This window comes from Gopherus evgoodei, chromosome 3 (assembly GCF_007399415.2).
Source record: "Gopherus evgoodei ecotype Sinaloan lineage chromosome 3, rGopEvg1_v1.p, whole genome shotgun sequence".
Lineage (NCBI taxonomy): Eukaryota > Metazoa > Chordata > Testudines > Testudinidae > Gopherus > Gopherus evgoodei.
Genome location: NC_044324.1, coordinates 65,118,642 through 65,137,760, shown reverse-complemented (window position 1 = coordinate 65,137,760; position 19,119 = coordinate 65,118,642). Strand labels below are relative to the sequence as shown.

Below are 19,119 nucleotides of genomic sequence, written 5' to 3'. Positions count from 1 at the left end.
GGCACCTTATAGACTAACAGACGTTTTGGAGCATGAGCTTTTGTGGGTGAATACCCACTTCGTCAGATGCATGTAATGGAAATTTCCAGGGGCAGGTATATATATGCAAGCAAGCTAGAGATAATGAGGTTAGTTCAATCAGGGAGGATGAGGCCTTGTTCTAGCAGTTGAGGTGTGAAAACCAAGGGAGGAGAAACTGGTTCTGTAGTTGGCAAGCCATTCACAGTCTTTGTTTAATCCTGAGCTGATGGTGTCATCAAATTTGAAATAGTTATGTGTGAGGATAAAGGCACAGAGCTCGGCAGCCAGTTGTGCTGTGGCATCATCAGGGATACTGTTCCTGACCGCTTGTATTCCATCTGTGTGCGGGATGACAATATATATCTCCAGATCAGTGGCACCGCTATGGGCACCCGCATGGCCCCACAATATGCCAATATTTTTATGGCTGACCTGGAACAACGTTTCCTTAGCTCTTGTTCACTCACGCCCCTTCTCTACCTACGCTACATTGATGACATCTTCATCATGTGGACCCATGAGAAGGAGACTCTGGAAAAATTCCACCACGATTTCAACAGCTTTCACCCCACCATCAGCCTCAGCCTGGACCAATCTACACAGGAGGTCCACTTCCTAGACACCACGGTGCAAATAAGTGATAGTCACATTAACACCACCCTATACCGAAAACCTACTGACGGCTAGGCCTACCTTCATACCTCCAGCTTCCATCCCAGGCACATCACACGATCCATTGTTTACAGCCAAGCACTGAGGTACAACCGCATCTACCCTAACCCCTCAGACAGAGACCCACACCTACAAAATCTCCACCAAGCATTCTCAAAACTACAATACACGCACGAGGATATAAGGAAACAGATCAACAGAGCCAGATGTGTACCCAGAAGCCTCCTACTGCAAGACAAACCCAAGAAAGAAACCAACATGACTCCACTGGCCATCACATACAGTCCCCAGCTAAAACCCCTCCAACGCATCATCAGGGATCTACAACCCATCCTGGACAATGACCCCACACTTTCACAGGGATTGGGTGACAGGCCAGTCCTCACCCACAGGCATCCTGCCAACCTGAAGCATATTCTCACCAGTAACTACACAACATAGTAACGCTAGCTCAGGAACCAATCCATGCAACAAACCTCGATGCCAAGTCTACCCACATATCTACACCAGCGACACCATCACAGGACCTAACCAAATCAGCCACACCATCACTGGTTCATTCACCTGCACCTCCGCCAATGTAATATATGCCATCATATGCCAGCAATGCCCCTCTGCTATGTACATTGGCCAAACTGGACAGTCTCTACGGAAAAGGATAAATGGACACAAATCAGATATTAGGAATGGCAATATACAAAAGCCTTTGGGAGAACACTTCAACCTCCCTGGCCACACTATAGCAGACCTTAAGGTGGCCATCCTGCAGCAAAAAAACTTCAGGACCAGACTTCAAAGAGAAACTGCTGAGCTTCAGTTCATCTGCAAATTTGACACCATCAGCTCAGGATTAAACAAAGACTGTGAATGGCTTGCCAACTACAGAACCAGTTTCTCCTCCCTTGGTTTTCACACCTCAACTGCTAGAACAGGGCCTCATCCTCCCTGATTAAACTAACCTCATTATCTCTAGCTTGCTTGCATATATATACCTGCCCCTGGAAATTTCCACTATATGCGTCTGACGAAGTGGGTATTCACCCACAAAAGTTCATGCTCCAAAACATCTGCTAGTCTATAAGGTGCCAATCAAAAGAGATTTGTCATTGATTTTAATGAGACAAGTAACCATCTGAAACATGCAGAAAAATTCATGCAAACTTACAAATTGAATTTATGCACATTGCCATGGCTAATTAAGTGCAAATTTGAGTATTTTCCCCTGAAGATGTGGGTTTAGGAGCTGCTCTCTATAATTACCTCATGGGCCATGTCTTGACTTAGCGTTATATGTAGGATGATATATTCCTTCCTTATTTTGGTATTCTTTACATGCCCTTTCATTTGAGGCCAGATCCTAACATTAACTACAGTAAAACTGAAACCCACTCACCCTGTAAAGAGACACTCTTATTTTCTATTTTATTAATTTTACAGATAGACATTTTACAATGTAAATAATTTATTTAGATGATTTTAAATTCTCACAGCCACAAAATGTTTTGAGCGTGAGGTTCAAAAAGCACAAGACACTACTTTGTAGGATACGTATAGAGTAAGCAGCTTGCTATTGACTGCACTGGCTCACAGAGGCCTCCTGTGTCATGGCTCATGGAAAATGCCCTGTAGAAACATTGTGTGATGTCATGTGCACCATCCCTCTCTAACAGCGTCCATGGTACAGTATTTGCTGTATGTCAGCTATCCTTTCTCTTTAGTGACAATCAAATACAAAATGCTCTTTACACTCTTGGGAAAGCCACTTAGGGTCTGTCTCAACTAATTTAGGGTCTGTCTCTTAATTTCTCCCTTCCTGTTTCTTTCTTACAGAACAACTTGCTCAGCTAGCAGCCAGCCTTAGGAGGCCTGAATCTGGTGCTACAGGTCTTCCAGGACGACCTGGACCACCAGGTGCTCCTGGGCCTCCTGGCGAAAACGGCTTCCCAGGACAGATTGGATCCCGTGGTTTGCCAGGTCTTAAAGGTCCTCCTGGTGAGATTGGTTTTAAAGGTCCAAAAGGTAAGAGAAGCTGTAATAGGCTTTTTAATTTGTGAAGCATAAATGCTGCCTGCTTTTTGGTAAGGTGCTTACTTATAATATGGAATCAAATCACACTGAAGTGATGTTGACCTAACAAGGAACTAATTTAAGCAACACAGAGTATGGCCTCATGAGTTATCTGAGTCGTAAAGCTTTGAGCACTTCAATTTTAGGATTAATGCTGTAACCTCCTTTCTCTGCTGGCTAAGTGGCTGAATTTAAGTCTCTAATGTTTCTTTCCTTATTGTTTACTTTAACCTGCTAAGCCATGAGTTCTTGTGTCTCTGGGTACATCTAGACTGCAAAAAAGCCCCATGTGGCAGCAAGTCTCTGAGCCCAGGTCTATGGAGTCTGGCTCATGGGGCTCAAGATATGGCACTAAAAATAGCAGTGAATATGTTCCCACTTGGGCTCGAGCTCAGACTGTGAGACCCAGTCTCTTCACTCCATTTCAGAGCCCGACTGGGAACATCTCACTGCTATTTTTAGTGCTGTAGCGTGAGCCCCAGGCTGTATACCCGGCCTCTGAGATTTGCTGCTGGTGGCATTTTGCAGTGTAGACATACCCTCTGAGGCATAGAAAGATAAAGGGCTGAGGGACTAAGGGCCAAATTTTTAAAGGTATTTAGGTGCCTAGTGGGATTTTCAAAAGCATCGAGGCACCTAACACCCAGATGCTTCTTAGGTGGTTCTGAAAATCCTACTAGGCACCTAAATACCTTTAAATCTCTGGCCCAAAATGACTTACCTAAGATCACATAAGCCTCAGTTCAGCAAAGCCTTTGGTCTTAAATCCAACCCTAGTCATCCAATCACTTAACCACATGCTTAACTACTGTGCTGATCAGGGATGGACTTCTGAATTGTGGCCATCATTAATAAATGGCAGGGTCTTGATTCCTAGTTAATCCCTAGAACTCTCCTCACACCCATTTTCTGTATCTCTTCCCCCTACTCAGGGTGTGTCCACACCAGCGGTAGCTAATACATGGTAAAATCCTAGGCAGCTTGGCCTTTCATACATTAGTACGTTGAGATAAACAGTAGGAAGGAGAACTAGCAGGAAAATACATTTTTTCCCTAGTGAAGACAGGGCCTTACAGTCTTCTCTCTTTTATTTACCTTGTCACTTTACATCTGCTTAGTTTTTACCATGCCTTCAGTATGTTCATCCTGCAGTTCACACAGATGGTGCTCTTTGTCTTCTGATACGCCCTCTGAATGTAAAACCAGCCATGTTTCGTCAACAAACATCACTTATTCATTAAACTTTATGGTAGTATCAGCCTATCATTTTAAATCCATCAGATCTCTTAGCTTACAATCAATGGACAAATCTTCCTTACTGTTTTCCTATAATAATCAAACAAATTCTACATTCAGCACCATTGCACTGTACATTGCAAAATCTATTGATCCTTTGAAAAGGTGAAATCTGTGTTAAGTAATTGGCTTACCCAATGTATTAAAAATCTTTATGTAATCTAAATTAATAATTTTTTGTTCCTGATTGACTGGGGTTTTTCTTTCAGAGGACGGTTGGGGGAAATTTTCTGCAAAACTAAAGTACTTATTTCTATTTCCAGCCAGCAGTGGGGTTTTTTTTTCTTCCTTTCTTGAATAAGGGCAACAACAGTGTCCTTTTAAAAATTCTGTTCCCTTGCAAAACCCTCTGGGTAATAGGATTGGAGTGTTAGTTTTTGTCAAAAGCAAAATCATAAAACCCTGATGAGAGGTACAGTATACAAGGAAAACAAACTTTAATTACAGTGGTGCTAGAGATCTGCAGCTACATTAATGTAGGAATTGCTCAAGGAATTATTTTCAAGAAATTATATGGCCTGTGTTACATAGGTCAGACAAGATGATCACAATAGTTACTTCTGGCCTAGGAATCTATGAATATATAATATAGTCTCACCCACATTCTCTTCTTACAAAGCCGGAAAAAAAATTGAGGCACAAAGGTTCACATACTGAACACTCTTTACCTGGCCAAAAATGTAATTATAAAATACAAGAAAGAAAAGTTTAAGCACAGACAATAAATGAAAAACAGCAACTAGAAAAAGCAACTTCCCATAACACCATGCTTCCATGTCACCCTCTGGTAAATTTGTGGGTGCATTTCTAAATACCTCAGTGGTAGTATATGTCCTATACAATGCAAGGCTTTTGCAGCAAAGAATGTTTTTAGGCTGTAAAACATCCATCACCTGAAATTGGGTACATTTGTCAGTAATTGAGCTTTGGACCAACCCTTACAGAAAGGTTTATTTGCATGTAATGGTAAGGTAATTTTTCTGCACTCTTGAATACAAGAGAACTAAGGTAGGAAAGTGAGATAAGTTCAGGGAAAGCTGCAGCAGAGGCTTCAGTTCAACCTAAACAACCGGAATTGCAGGAGCATTTTGATGTTGTTTGTTTAGGGTAGCTATCTGAGACATTTCAGTCTGTATCTATTTTGGCACCTAGACACCAAGATGATCAGTGCCTTAGAAACACAGATAAATATTAAATGCTTCTGATCTTGCTAGTTTGGCTTTGGAAGATGGAAAGAGTTTTTAACTGCTATCAAGGAAAAAACAATTCTGCAGAAGAATTACATGTTGCCAGGGCCGTTCGGGGAAGGGGGGGGCAAGTGGGGCAATTTGCCTCAGGCCCCACAGGGGCCCCCATGAGAGTTTTCGGGGGCTCTGGAGCAGGGTCCTTCACTCACTCCGGGGGCCCCAGAAAACTCTTGCGGGCCCCCGGAGCCTCTTCTGCTCCGGGTCTTCGGTGGCAATTTGGCGGCAGGAGCTCCCTACTGCCAAAGACTCCAGTCCTCCTGAATCCTCTGGGCGGCCCTGCATCCTGCTGTTGATCTGAACTAAATACACAGTATGGCTCTGAACATGATAACCCCTGCTTTCTAGCACTATTTTATTAATAAATGCCAAAAGGGTACATGGTGTTCTGCAGCAGGCAAACTGTGCCAAACAAATAACAAGTCCCTGCTCTGAGAATCAGTGTTACCATCCGAATGCACAGTGGTGACCAAGAGGTTACAGAGACATACAAAGATGCGGTCCTGAATGTAGGGGGAAAAGTGAGGACTGGGAAAGTATAGCTGGGAGCTATTTGCAGAGAGGTGAACTCATGGGATTGGAAAAGGTCATCCAGGAAGAGAGTCAAAAGAGAAAAGAAATGAGGTCCAAGCAGGGTCACTGAGTACTATGGATCCATGGAAGAGCACGCTAAAAGAATAGTCAGAGAAGTGAGAACACAATGCAATGGAAATCTGGAAGGAGAGTGTGTGAGGAGTGATTAGCTGTGTCAAGGGTTGAGAAGATTGGGTCTGAGGGAAGAGGTCTTTAGTGAGAGCAACTTTGGTGGAATGAAGGAAGGCAGAAATGGAAATTCAGTCGAAAGCCACTTTGAAGCAGGTCAAAAAGAAAACTGGAAGAAAATTGTCAGAGGGTGCAGCAGCTGTAAATGATACACTCGAGTTTAGTGCAAAGAGGAGAGGCATGTCTATAACAAACAGTAAACACTATTCCAAAGTTTGCAGTAGTTTGGAGTACTAAAATATATATGGGTAACGTGACATCAACGCCCCCTGCTGCTGTAATTACCAGGACAGGGTTAATCTCCAAGTGGCGAGGGCAGCTGTAATCTTCTCTGAAATTTGGAGATAGCAGCTTCCTCCTGTAGCACACATTCTGCATCCTCAATGGATATTCAAACGTGTGCTATCTCAACAGCATCAGCTCAAATGACTTCCTATAAAGTTTCTGCTGTGCCCTTTCTAACTAAGTGATAATTGGTTATTCTGGCTGTAGCGAGTTAGGACCATGAAAAGAAAATAAACCATTCTAGTTTTTATTCTAAACTTTCTCAAACATTATTAGATTTATACTTCAAGGGTTAAACTACTAACTTTCTATCTGCTGAGGAATGCCAAGGGATTGCATAGGCCTCTTCAAAAGAGGATGAAAGCATCTACAGTGACTGTATATGGAGTGGAGAGCATTTAATCCAGATGGCCAAAGTAGCAAAGATTTTAAAGCTCCCACTCAGAGGTGAAAGTAATAATAAATTCTTACTGGAACGGGGCCGGCTCCAGTCCCTAGAAGGGTTGGGGCCTTGGGTGGAAGGAGCAGGGCTGTGGGGGGGTCAGCCTCCCCCAGCCAGCCCATCCACGCTGCCTGGCCTCTGCCGCCCGGGGCTCCGGCAGCAATTTAAAAGGGCCCCGGGCTCCAGCTGCTGCATTCCTTATTCTTTCAGGTGCCTAATAAACCCCCTAGTTTGGATGTCAGAGAACATTCTAATAAGAATGGGGTTCTTTTTCTCCTGCCCTAGGATGTGGAAAAGACGGTTACTCACCTTTGTAACTGTTGTTCTTCGAGATGTGTTGCTCATATCCATTCCAGTTAGGTGTACGTGCCGCGCGTGCACATTCGTCGGAAAACTTTTACCCTAGCAACTCAGTGGGCCGGCAGGTCGCCCCCTAGAGTGGCGCCACCATGGCGCTCCATATATACTCCTGCCGGCCCACCCGCTCCTCAGTTCCTTCTTGCCGGCTACTCCGACAGTGGGGAAGGAGGGCGGGTGCGGAATGGATATGAGCAACACATCTCGAAGAACAACAGTTACAAAGGTGAGTAACCGTCTTTTCTTCTTCGAGTGATTGCTCATATCCATTCCAGTTAGGTGAATCCCAAGCCTTACAAAGGCGGTGGGGTCGGAGTGAAATGTGGCAGAATAAAACTGCCGAGCCAGAGGCTACAGCCTCTCTTGACTGCTGAACCAGGGCATACTGCGAAGCAAAGGTAAGGACCGAGGACCAATGGAGCTTCGCGACAGGTCTCGTGGGTAGAAACACGAGCCAGCAAGGCGGCAGATGAAGCCTGAGCCCTGGTAGAATGCACGGTGATGTGGCTTGGGGAACTATGAGCCAAATCATAACAAGTGGGGATGTCCGCCATCACCCAAGATGAGATCCTCTGAGAGGAAAACAAGCAAGCCCTCCCTTTGGCCCGCTACCGGGGCAGAGCTGGGGCGCCGTAGGCAATGATTCTGTCAGCACAATATAATGCGAGCACTCCACAGATGTCCAAGGAGTGCAACGGTTATACCCATTGCGTTGAGCTGTGGGTAACATGAAAGGCCAAAACACTTTAGGGAGGAAAGCCGGGTGCGGTCATAACTGCACCTTGTCTTTGTGGAACCTTCGTAAGAGCTCTGATCTCAGAGACCCGTCTGGCCAAGACTAGGTTGAGGTCCCAGGGCGGGGCTGGGCGGCGCACCCGAGGGTGCAAGCGCTCCAAGCCCTTGAGGGACCTCGAACCCATAGAGCGTGGGACACTGAACGTCCATCTTAGCCTGCTGGAAGGTAGGAATGGCTGCTGAGAGTATCCTCAGCGATGATACCGCCAGATCCTGCCGCTGAAGGCCAGAGGCAGGCCAAATAGAGGGGATCGAGACCTCAGCAGGAGCAAGATCGAGCGTACTGCAGCTGTAAAGGAAACGCTTCCACCTGGCTCGGTACGTTGACCAGGTGGAAGGCTGCCTGTCACCCCGACTCAGGTACGCAGGAGCCACCGTGAGGCGAAGAGGCTGCAGGTCCGAGTGGCGAAGCCTGTCATTGCCCTGAGTGATGAGGTCTGGGCTGACAGGCCGAGCAACGTGGTATGTCAGTGCTGCCTGGACCACTCTGGAGTGATCATGATGATGCACGCTCTGCCCCTGCGGAGTTTGAGCAGGACGTAACGAACCAGTGGGAACAGTGGGAAGGCAGAATGCAGTTGGCCGTTCCACGGCATCAGGAATGCGTCCAAGATCGATTCCGAGGAGAGACCTTGGAAGGAGCAGAACACCTGGCATTTCCTGCTCTCGCGATGAGCGAACAGGTCTGTGTGAGGAACCATCTCCACTTCCGGAAAGCGGGATGCCTCACATGGGGCAGAGTGATCACTCGTAAGACAGGAAAAACCTGCTGAGTCAAAGAGTTAAGACGTTCCGAACGCCTGGGAGAAAGGACGTCGCCAGCTCCATCGAGTGGGCCATGCAAAAGACCCGGAAATGGATGGCCTCCTGACAAAAAAGGGGGAAGGACTATGTCCCCCCTGAATACTTATGAAGCACCTGGCCATTGAGTTGGCTGTAAACACCGAGATACAACGGCCTCGCAGCTGCCGCTGGAACCCCTGGCATGCCAGGCGGACTACTCTCATTTTGGGGGCATTAATGAGGAATGCCAGCTCCCTAGAAGACCGAAGGCCTTAAGCTCGGAGGTGACCATGAGCACTCAAGCAGAGAGATGATGCGTCCGCCGTCAGGGGCAGTGAGGGCTGGGGCGGATGAAACCGCATCCCTGTCCACACCAAGGAGGGAGTTAGCCACCACTCTAGGGAGCCTAAGGCGTTCGAGGGAACGGTGACTACCATGACCACTGGCTCCCTGTCCAAGCGGTACGCCGAGGTGGGCCGGACTTGGAGAGGACGGAGGCGGAGCTTGGCGTGTTTGGTTACAAACTTGCAGGCAACCATGGACCCAGGAGACTGAGACAAGAACGAGCTGAGGTCGTTGGGAAAGCCTTCAGACCTCAGATGATTGTTGCCATCGCCTAAAACCGCAGTTGTGATAAGCAGGCTCCGGCTAGGTAGGAGACCAAGATCGCCCCTAGGAAGCCCAACCTCTGCGTGGGAACCAGAGTGGATTGCTCTATAGTAATCATCAGGCCTTGAGCTGTGAATAAGACCGTGACGATGCCCACGGGCTGAGTGGTTTGTGTCTCAGAGTCTCCTCGGATAAGCGAATCGTCCCAATACGGAAAAACGCATATCCGACATAGCTACGGTAGGCGGCGACTATGGCCGTAAACCGGGAGTATTCACCGCTGGCTATAAAGCGGAGGCATCTCCCGTGCAGAGGGAAGATGGCATTGCGAAAGTACGCGTCCTTCCTATCCAGGGCGGCATAGTAGCCCCCAGGAGGCAAGGATGGAATAATGGTTCCCAGGGATACCATGCAGAACTTCAACCTTATCCCAAACCGGTTGAGTCCATGCAGGACCAGGGAGGTCTGAGACCTGTGTTCGAGTGGGGGACTAGGGCATAACGGGAGTAAAACCCCTAGCCCCTTTCGTCCGCTGAAGGGGGACAGGGCTGGAGCAATTTAAAGGTGGTACCTATGCTCCATCGTGCGCAGGACCCAGCGATCTGAAAGTAACTGGGGCCATGCCAGGAGAAAGCGGGATCAGGATCCCATCCTGCGACTGGTACACCACCCTCCGGCGAACCTTGGAAGGTCCGTCTTTTGTCCCAGTGGTAATTGCGAGGGACCTTGACTTTGGCTTTTTAGGGGGCCTGACTTTTGTCTGCGACCACCTTGGCCTTGCCGTTCTCCAGAGTTCTGCCTCTGGCTAGGCACAGAGTATGGCGGCTGGGGCCATAAAGGCCTGCGTTTGGTCGCTGGCGTATACATGCTGAGACGCATTAGGACCCTAATGTCCAGCAGGCTTCGCAGTCTGGGGCTGTCTCTGCCGCGAAGATGCCTTTACCAACAAAGGGTAAATTCTTTCCCCCGTCCTCCAAGACGGCAGCGAACTCCAGGTGGGAGGTTCGAGGGAGAAACTCCTCCACCCAGGTGCTATAATTATCGCAGCTAAGCAAGGCTTGTTGCTTTGCTACCCAGAGGTGCAGGGCCCCTGCAGAGTACACCTTGCATTCGCCAAGGCTCTTTCTGCTTCGGGGCTGGCGCCCGCTGGCCATCATATCAGGATCGTGGTCCTGAGCATAAAATCTGCGCATATGGGATGACACGGATGCGTGTCCGGACGGCCATGGAGGTACGAAAGAAGGCACGGGCCGAGTCTCTGACTCACTCGGACCTTGCCCAACTCGGCACCGGGGACCGGCATCTGGAGGCGTATCGGTACCTGGAACGAGATCCAGACCCGCAACCAGAACGGTGTCGGGAGGTCGACCGAGATCTCGAGGCTCGGAGAAGAGCTACAGGAGTCAAGGTACCTGCCCCGGTGCCAGATGTCAGAACGGTGCCGATGGCGGGTCGGCGAACGGGATACCGACCGGTGCAGCGAGTGTGACCAGTACCGAGGAAAACAGCACCGGGACTGCCAGTGGTGTCCGGCGTGCCGACAGGACTTGGAGTGTCTGCGGGACCGTGATCATGAACGGTGCCGCTCTGCTGTACTGACAGGGGACAGTCCCTTGAAGAGACTGTATTACCCGTACCGGCGGTGCCCGGGTCAGGCAGCACTGACTCTGTCATGGCACTGAGAGCCCTCGCCGTTGGTAACATCTCCGGTCGTGCAGGGAACAGCAGGCTCAACCACAGAGCGTACTGGGGAGCTGTCAGGCACCGGATTCGACGGCCCTCGTGGGGCCGGGATCCACGGTACCGAGGTCATCAGAGCTTCGGTAGGTGCCGGTGCCGGGCGAACCGAGCTAGATAAGCTGTCTGGCTGCGGTGCCGTCAGCACTGAAGCAGCGGGAGTAATACGCTCAACCACGGCGCGTGCCGGGGAGCCGTCGGGCACCGGATTCGATAGCCCTTGTGGGACTGGAATCGACGGTGCCGATGTTGTCGGTGCCTCAGAGGCTTCGGTTGGCATGGAAGCAGCCGGAGCAGGAGCTCAACCACGGCGCGTGCCGGGGAGCCGTCAGGCACCGGATTCTACGGCCCTTGCGGGACCGGGATCGACGGTGCCGACGTCATCGGTGCCGCAGCAGGTGTCGGTGCCGGGCGATCCGACTTAGACCAGCCCTCTGGCCGCGGTGCCGTTGGCACAGAAGCAGCCGGAGCATTAGCTCGACCACGGCGCGTGCCGGGGAGCCGTCAGGCACCGGATACTACGGCCCTTGTGGGACCGGGATCGACGGTGCCGACGTCATCGGTGCCGCAGCAGGTGTCGGTGCCGGGCGATCCGACGTAGACGAGCTCTCTGGCTGCGGTGCCGTTGGCACGGAAGCAGCAGGAGCAATACGCTCAACCACGGCGCATGCCGGGGAGCCGTCAGGCACCGGATTCTACAGCCCTTGTGGGACCGGGATCGACGGTGCCGACGCCATCGGTGCCGCAGCAGGTGTCGGTGCCGGGTGATCCGACGTAGACGAGGCCTCTGGCTGCGGTGCCGCTGGCACGGAGCAGCAGGAGCAATACGCTCAACCACGGCGCGTGCCGGGGAGCCGTCAGGCACCGGATTCTACGGCCCTTGTGGGACCAGGATCGACGGTGCCGACGATATCGGTGCCGCAGCAGGTGTCGGTGCCGGGCGATCCGACGTAGACGAGCCCTCTGGCTGCGGTGCCGCTGGCACGGAAGCAGCAGGAGCAATACGCTCAACCACGGCGCGTGCCGGGGAGCCGTCAGGCACCGGATTCTACGGCCCTTGTGGGACTGGGATCAACGGTGACGACGTCATCGGTGCCGTAGCAGGTGTCGGCGCCGGGCGATCCGACTTAGACGAGCTCTCTGGCTGCGGTGCCGCTGGCACGGAAGCAGCAGGAGCAATACGCTCAACCACGGCGCGTGCCGGGGAGCCGTCAGGCACCGGATTCTACGGCCCTCGTGGGACCGGGATCGACGGTGCCGACGTCGTCGGTGCCGGGCGAGCCATCTTAGACGAGCTGTCTAGCTGTGGTGCAGCTGGCACAGAAGCAGCAGGAGCAGTAAGCTCTACCACGGCGCGAGCCGGGGAGCTGCCAGGCACCGGATTCCATGGTCCTGGGGGACTGGAATCGACGGAGCCGAAGTCATCGGTGCCTCTGCAGGTGACGGTGCCGGATAACGCAACTTAGGCGAGCTCTCTGGCTGCGATGCAGGTGGCACGGAAGCAGCGGGAGCAGGGGGCTCAACCACGGCGCGTGCCGGGGAGCCGCCAGGCACCAGCAGGAATCGTAGACTCTCTCGACCTCGGAAGAAGGGAGCGGTGCCGAGTCGACATCGGTGCCGGCGACGGTCGGTGCCGAAAGGCCTTGGTGGTACCGGCGGGGTCCGGTGCCGAGGAGGCGCTTCTGCCCGCCGCTTGAACATCGCTCGGCGCCCAAGGTGGAGGGGTAAGTGAAAGTCCCGCACCTTTTGTTCTCGGCTTAAAAGTCTTGCAAATGGGGCACTTATCTGTCAAGTGTGATTCCCTGAGGCACTTCAAACAGGAGTCATGTAGATCTCTCTTCGGCCGCGGCTTCTGGCAAGCCGGGCCCCTTTTAAAACCCGGTGAGCCATGCATGGCTCCGGCACTGGGCTCATGGAAGGGGCTACTTCCTGAACCCCGCTAACTAAACTAACCAGGTTAGCAAAGAAAACACGTATAACCATACAAATATATATATAAAAGTGTTATAACTGCATAATTATATACGAGAAAACGAGTAGCTAGGGAAGTGGAGGTCAGCTAAGCCGCGCTCCACTGTTCCAACGACCGACACGGGCGGTAAGAAGGAACTGAGGAGCGGGTGGGCCGGCAGGAGTATATATGGAGCGCCATGGTGGCGCCACTCTAGGGGGCGACCTGCCGGCCCACTGAGTTGCTAGGGTAAAAGTTTTCCGACGAATGTGCACGCGCGGCGCGTACACCTAACTGGAATGGATATGAGCAATCACTCGAAGAAGAACCATGACATCCAAAGCAGTCATGCACAAACCCGCTCAGGATCCAGCTCCTGAGAACTATTGTACTTTGTAGCCCAGCTACTTCAGCCTTTCCCCCAAAATGGCTTGCTTGTTTTGTCCTTCATGTTTTGTTTTTGACTAGTCTCTCTCAAGTTATTTTGGGTGGCACTATATGAAACATAGCATAATCCAATTGTCATTTTAGGGAAAATATTTTTTTTAATGTATCTGCCCTTGAGTGCAACTGCTGTGGATAGTAATATGCTGAATCCACATTGAATTTTTACAAGAATATAATTCATTGTTGTTTGCAATGTTGTAGTTGAGTTGGTCTCAGGATATTAGACAAGGTGAGTGAGATAATATCCTTTATTTGACCAGCAACTCTGGATGCTAGGGATAAGATTTCGAACAACACAGACCTGAAGAAGAGCTTTGTGTAGCTTGGAAGCTTTTCTCTTTCACCAGCAGAAGTTGTAAAGAATGTGAGTCAGGCCATCACTCAGGCTTGGTCTACACTACGCGTTTAAACCGATTTTAGCAGCGTTAAACCGATTTAACGCTGTACCCGTCCACACAACGAGGCCCTTTATATCGATAAAAAGGGCTCTTTAAATCGGTTTCTGTACTCCTCCCCAACGAGAGGAGTAGCGCTAAAATCAGTATTACGATATCGGATTAGGGTTAGTGTGGCCGCAAATCGACAGTATTGGCCTCCGGGCGGTATCCCACAGTGCACCATTTTGACCGCTCTGGACAGCAATCCAAACTTGGATGCAGTGGCCAGGTAGACAGGAAAAGCCCCACGAACTTTTGAATTTCATTTCCTGTTTGCCCAGCGTGGAGCTCTGATCAGCACGGGTGGCGATGCAGTCCCAAATCCAAAAAGAGCTCCAGCATGGACCGTACGGGCGATACTGGATCTGATCACTGTATGGGGAGACAAATCTGTTCTATCAGAGCTCCATTACAGAAAACAAAATGCCAAAGCGTTTGAAAAAAATCTCCAGGCTATGATATAGAGTCCACAGCACAGTGCTGCGTGACAACCGTAACGGAAAGCCAAAGAATCAAATGGACGCTCATGGAGGGAGGGAGGGGAGACTGAGGACTCCAGCTATCCCACAGTCCCCAGCAGTCTCCGAAAAGCATTTGCATTCTTGGCTGAGCTCCCAATGCCTGTAGGGTCAAACACATTGTCCAGGGTGGTTCAGGGTATAGCTCGTCAATTTACCCCTTCCTCCCCCTGTGAAAGAAAAGGGAAAAAAATCATTTCTTGACTTTTTTCAATGTCACCCTATGTCTACTGAATGCTGATGGTAGACGCGATGCTGCGGCAGTGAAGAGCAGTATCCGCTTCCCTCCCTTCCTCAGTGGCAGACGGTACAATATGACTGCTATCCGTCGTCATCCTCAGCCCGTGAGTGCTCCTGGCTGGCCTCAGGTGAGGCCGGCTGGGGGCACCTGAGTAAAAATAGGAATGATTCCCAGTCATTCCCAGTAGATGGTACAGAATGGCTGGTAACTGTCTTCATCATAGCAACTGGAGCTGAGCTCTATCAGCCCCCTCCCTTTCATGTGTAAAGAAAAGATTCTGTACTGCCTGGACTATCATAGCAGCGGGATGCTGGGCTCCTCTCCTCTGCACCGCTTAATGTCCTGCCTGGACTAATAGCAGCTGGAGGCTGCCTCCCCCTCATTTTATCTCACTAACAAGTCAGTGTTTCTTATTCCTGCATTCTTTATTACTTCATCACACAAATGGGGGGACACTGCAATGGTAGCCCAGGAGAGTTGGGGGAGGAGGGAAGCAACAGGTGTGGTTGTAGCAGGGGCACCCCCTAGAACAGCATGTAGTTCATCATTTCTGCAGGATCTGACATGGAGCGGCTGTGCTCTCTGGTTCTCTGGTACACTTGCTCCATATTCTAGGCAGAACTGACTCTATTTTTAGATACAACATAAAGGAGGGAATGACCCGGGAGTCATTCCCATTTTTGTCTTTGCGCCCCCCGGACAACCTCAGCCGGGGGCACCCATGACAGCAGCACACAGTACAGAACGACAGTACAGACAGTACAGAACTGTCATCTCATCACCAATTTACAGTGGCACAGCAAACGGTACAGAATGACTGATAACCATCTCTGCTATCATGCAAAGGCAAATGAATGCTGCTGTGTAGCGCAGCAGTAGCGACTTTGTCAGCGGCATCCAGTACACATATGGTGACCGGGACAAAAGGCAAAACAGGCTCCATGGCTGCCATGCTATGGCGTCTGCCAGGGCAATCCAGGGAAAAAGGGCGTTAAATGATTGTCGGCTGTTGCTTTCCCGGAGGAAGGAATGAGTGAGGACATTTACCCAGAACCACCCGCGACAATGATTTTTGTCCGATCAGGCACTGGGATCTCAACCCAGAATTCCAAGGGACGGAGGAGACTGCGGGAACTATGGGATAGCTACAGAATAGCTACCCACAGTGCAACGCTCCAGAAATAGACGCTAGCCTTGGACCATGGACGCACACCGCTGAATTAATGTGCTTAGTGTGGCCGCGTGCACTCAACTTTATACAATCTGTTTTACAAAACCGGTTTATGTAAAATCGGAATAATCCCGTAGTGTAGACGTACCCTCAGACATGCTTGCTCTGCACCTCACCAAGTGAGTCCTCTGCTAAACTCCCTTTCAGTTGTCCTGATAGTTAAATGCCTTGAGGTAGAAAAAACTGCTTTCCACAGACTGTGAATGACATTTCACTAATTTACCTCAGGTGAAGCTGGTGAAAAGGGGGAGAGAGGACTTCCAGGCAGAGGACCCAAAGGCTTACCTGGAACAACAGGTCTTCCAGGTAAATATTCTGGGGTGTATGGAAGTGATAAGAGGAATATATAAGGGGGGAAAGTAAAGGCAGCAGGAGGACTTGACATTATAATTTTGAAAAAATTCAAGTGCAGGCATTTGCTAAGGAATCAGCTGTATGTCTGTATTTTTATATTGTATATAAACGGTTACACTGTCATGAACAAGGATTATTATCATCATAATAAGAAAAATGGGCCTGGGCCTGATCCTGTTACCATTGAAGTCAATGACAAAACTCCCATTGGTTTCAATGGGATCAGGATTGGGACCAGCGTGTGTAAATCAAAAAAATGTCATATATGCAACTCCCATAATGACAACCACAGAAAATGAAAGAACCCATCAGCAACAGTGGAGTCCTCAAAGCCTCTGTTTACAATTTGAGGGCTTCAAATTACAGTTCTCCTTTACTTTTGTGGTCATTAATTGGCATGTTGTGTCTCAGAATTCCAGAACCCAGATTCATGCTCATAAATGTAACACAATTGCCCTCTAGTGGTTAAATGAAAAGGTACATTCATTTTCAATATAACAAGTTCTCCCACACATTTCTGAGTATATGTATGGATATAAGCTAATGAATGTCCTTCTCTGTGTAACAAGAATAATAGTAAACACAGATGTTTGGGATGTCTGAAAACCTCAGTTTATACAATATAAATGTACCACTTGAGGAAACTTACAGAAATTGCTTATTATTTCATCAATTCATTGACAATTTAAAGAGAAATACATAAAAACACACGTTGCTACTCAACAGATCTGCTCCCTGTGTGTATTGAGAGTCACATCTGACTATAGGACAAAAATAATTTTTTTAGTGCTTTTTACTTCTGTTAGCTCTAGTGAGTTAACAGCCTGGATTCTATCCTTCTTGTGCATCATCAACAGAATTGTTCACTAAGTTCTAATTATTAACACTGCAACACCACTGATGGCAGTTGAGCTGGACAGAGGTAACTGTGGGGAGAATTTGGCCTATGGAAACTTTATTGCTCGTAATATGTGAGAACCCAGTTAAGCTCTGGTTGAGTTTGGAGGGATGGCTAATAGAGAAACAGCTTTTAATGTGTAAAGGGAACACATTTTATATAGAACTCAGAGTAAACATGGAACCCCACAAAGCTATTTAACAGCCACTTAAGAACAAAACCAAATTTTAAATAAAACAATCCACATTTTATACCTGCCATGTAGTGCTTCTGTTTACATATATGTCCATTCTTCCAGGTGAACCTGGCAAACCCAGCTATGGAAGGGAAGGCCGTGATGGTGAACGAGGCCCACCAGGAGTGGCTGGTCAGCCTGGAGTACCTGGTCCTCCAGGTCCTGCTGGTCCTCCGGGATATTGTGAGCCATCATCTTGCACAGTGCAAGCTGGACAGATTGCTGGTAAGAATGTGAAAGGGCCATGAAAGTGCAATGCAAGTGCTGTGAAATGTTAGTATCAGTTTACTCTCTGCACGTACAGCTGACAAAAAAATTGGAGGAGAAATCTGCCAAACAAGGAGGAGAAACCTAGCATCCAAGGCTTCAATAGAACATACTTTAACACATTGTTGGTACGTTCTTACAAAAAGGCAACCAAAATTAGAATGATGGTGCTTACAAAACTACACAGGCAAGACCCTTTGGCTCTCTCTTCCCCCTTGGAGACAACAAGGCAGTTGTCTTAAACAAATTTCTTTTAAAAAATAAAGCCTTTTCCCAGTCATTTCTGCCCCCTCTCCTTTTCCCTCCCATCAACTAAATGAAGATAGAATGGTTTGTTTATCTCAGTTGTAGCTGTAACTTTTTTTTTGATACACTTGTAAAATAAATTCCATGGAGCTGAATTGAACTAATCAGATCATCTCTGCTATATTCATTTCACCATGTGTTTGTGTTGTACAATGTATACTAAGCCTCTGTCTCCAATCACTGTGATTTAAATTGTACAAACATGGCTGCCAGACCCTTCCTGTAAAAACATGCCACACTGAATACTTTGTATGCTGTAAATCTCTGTAAATGTGTGATCACTGGGTTATCATGAGTACATCATGTACAACAATCTCGATACATAATGCCGGTTTTCATTTTTGTCTCCAATTTGTGTTGAGTTCCTACTTTTATATGAAGCCTACTCCATCTCAGGTCCTTCTATGTGAAATCAAACTAAGAATGCAAGAAGCCACTGTGAAGGGAATTTTAATAGCCAGAAATAAATGAGTTTGAGATTATTTATTTTAGGTCTAAAGGTCTAAAGTGACATCTCTGGTTGTATAAAAGGAAGAAATAAATAATGTTTCTTAACCCCTTGCATGTTTTTGTATGAATGGTCATATACACCACAGTTCAAAGAAATAGTTCAGGTAGAGTCTATCCCATAGAGACATCCCTGTTTCCCTTTTCTATTACAGCTCTGTTGCTAGAGAAAAATGTGCCATGTGGATATTTTTGTTTCTCTCCACCATGTAAATTAAAATTTGTGTGTTTTGGAATATATAACTTCTCTAAAGTGTCCTCTCTTGACACAGAAATAAAACTGTCCTGATTTAATGCTTTTTCCCCCCCATTGACATTAGTTTCCAAATAATTTTAAAATCTACACCTGGGTACAGGTGCCATAAATATTAATGTCTTCTAGTTCTTCACTTTTTTTGCTTATGCTCAAACCCTTCACATTTTTCTGACAGGAAATAAAAATGATGGCGGAGGGGGGAATCAGTCAACTAAGCTATAAGTTTTCCCCAGAAAATACAAACAAAATAAGTGTGTTTTGAGGAGGAGGGGAGGGAAATCCTGGTAAAAAAAAAAGTACTTGAAACACTTTCACTTGATGAGACTGTACATTAAAGCGCAACATATTTCTGAGTAATTCCTTTGAGGGGTAGTAATGAAATTAACTCCTGCCAGAACAAT

The 19,119-nt window shown here is 48.3% G+C and overlaps 1 protein-coding gene across 1 annotated transcript in view; it reads left to right on the top strand.

The window, feature by feature from the left end:
• The window catches only part of LOC115647478 (collagen alpha-1(IX) chain-like), a 116,708-nt gene extending 98,216 nt beyond the window's left edge, over positions 1 to 18,492 (top strand). Inside the window, exons 35-37 of the mRNA XM_030554208.1 lie at positions 2,524 to 2,712; positions 16,124 to 16,201; positions 17,446 to 18,492. Coding sequence (XP_030410068.1) covers positions 2,524 to 2,712; positions 16,124 to 16,201; positions 17,446 to 17,630 — 452 coding nt within the window. The 3' untranslated portion in view covers positions 17,631 to 18,492. The remainder of the gene's footprint in view (positions 1 to 2,523; positions 2,713 to 16,123; positions 16,202 to 17,445) is intronic.
• The last annotated feature ends 627 nt before the right edge of the window (positions 18,493 to 19,119 follow it).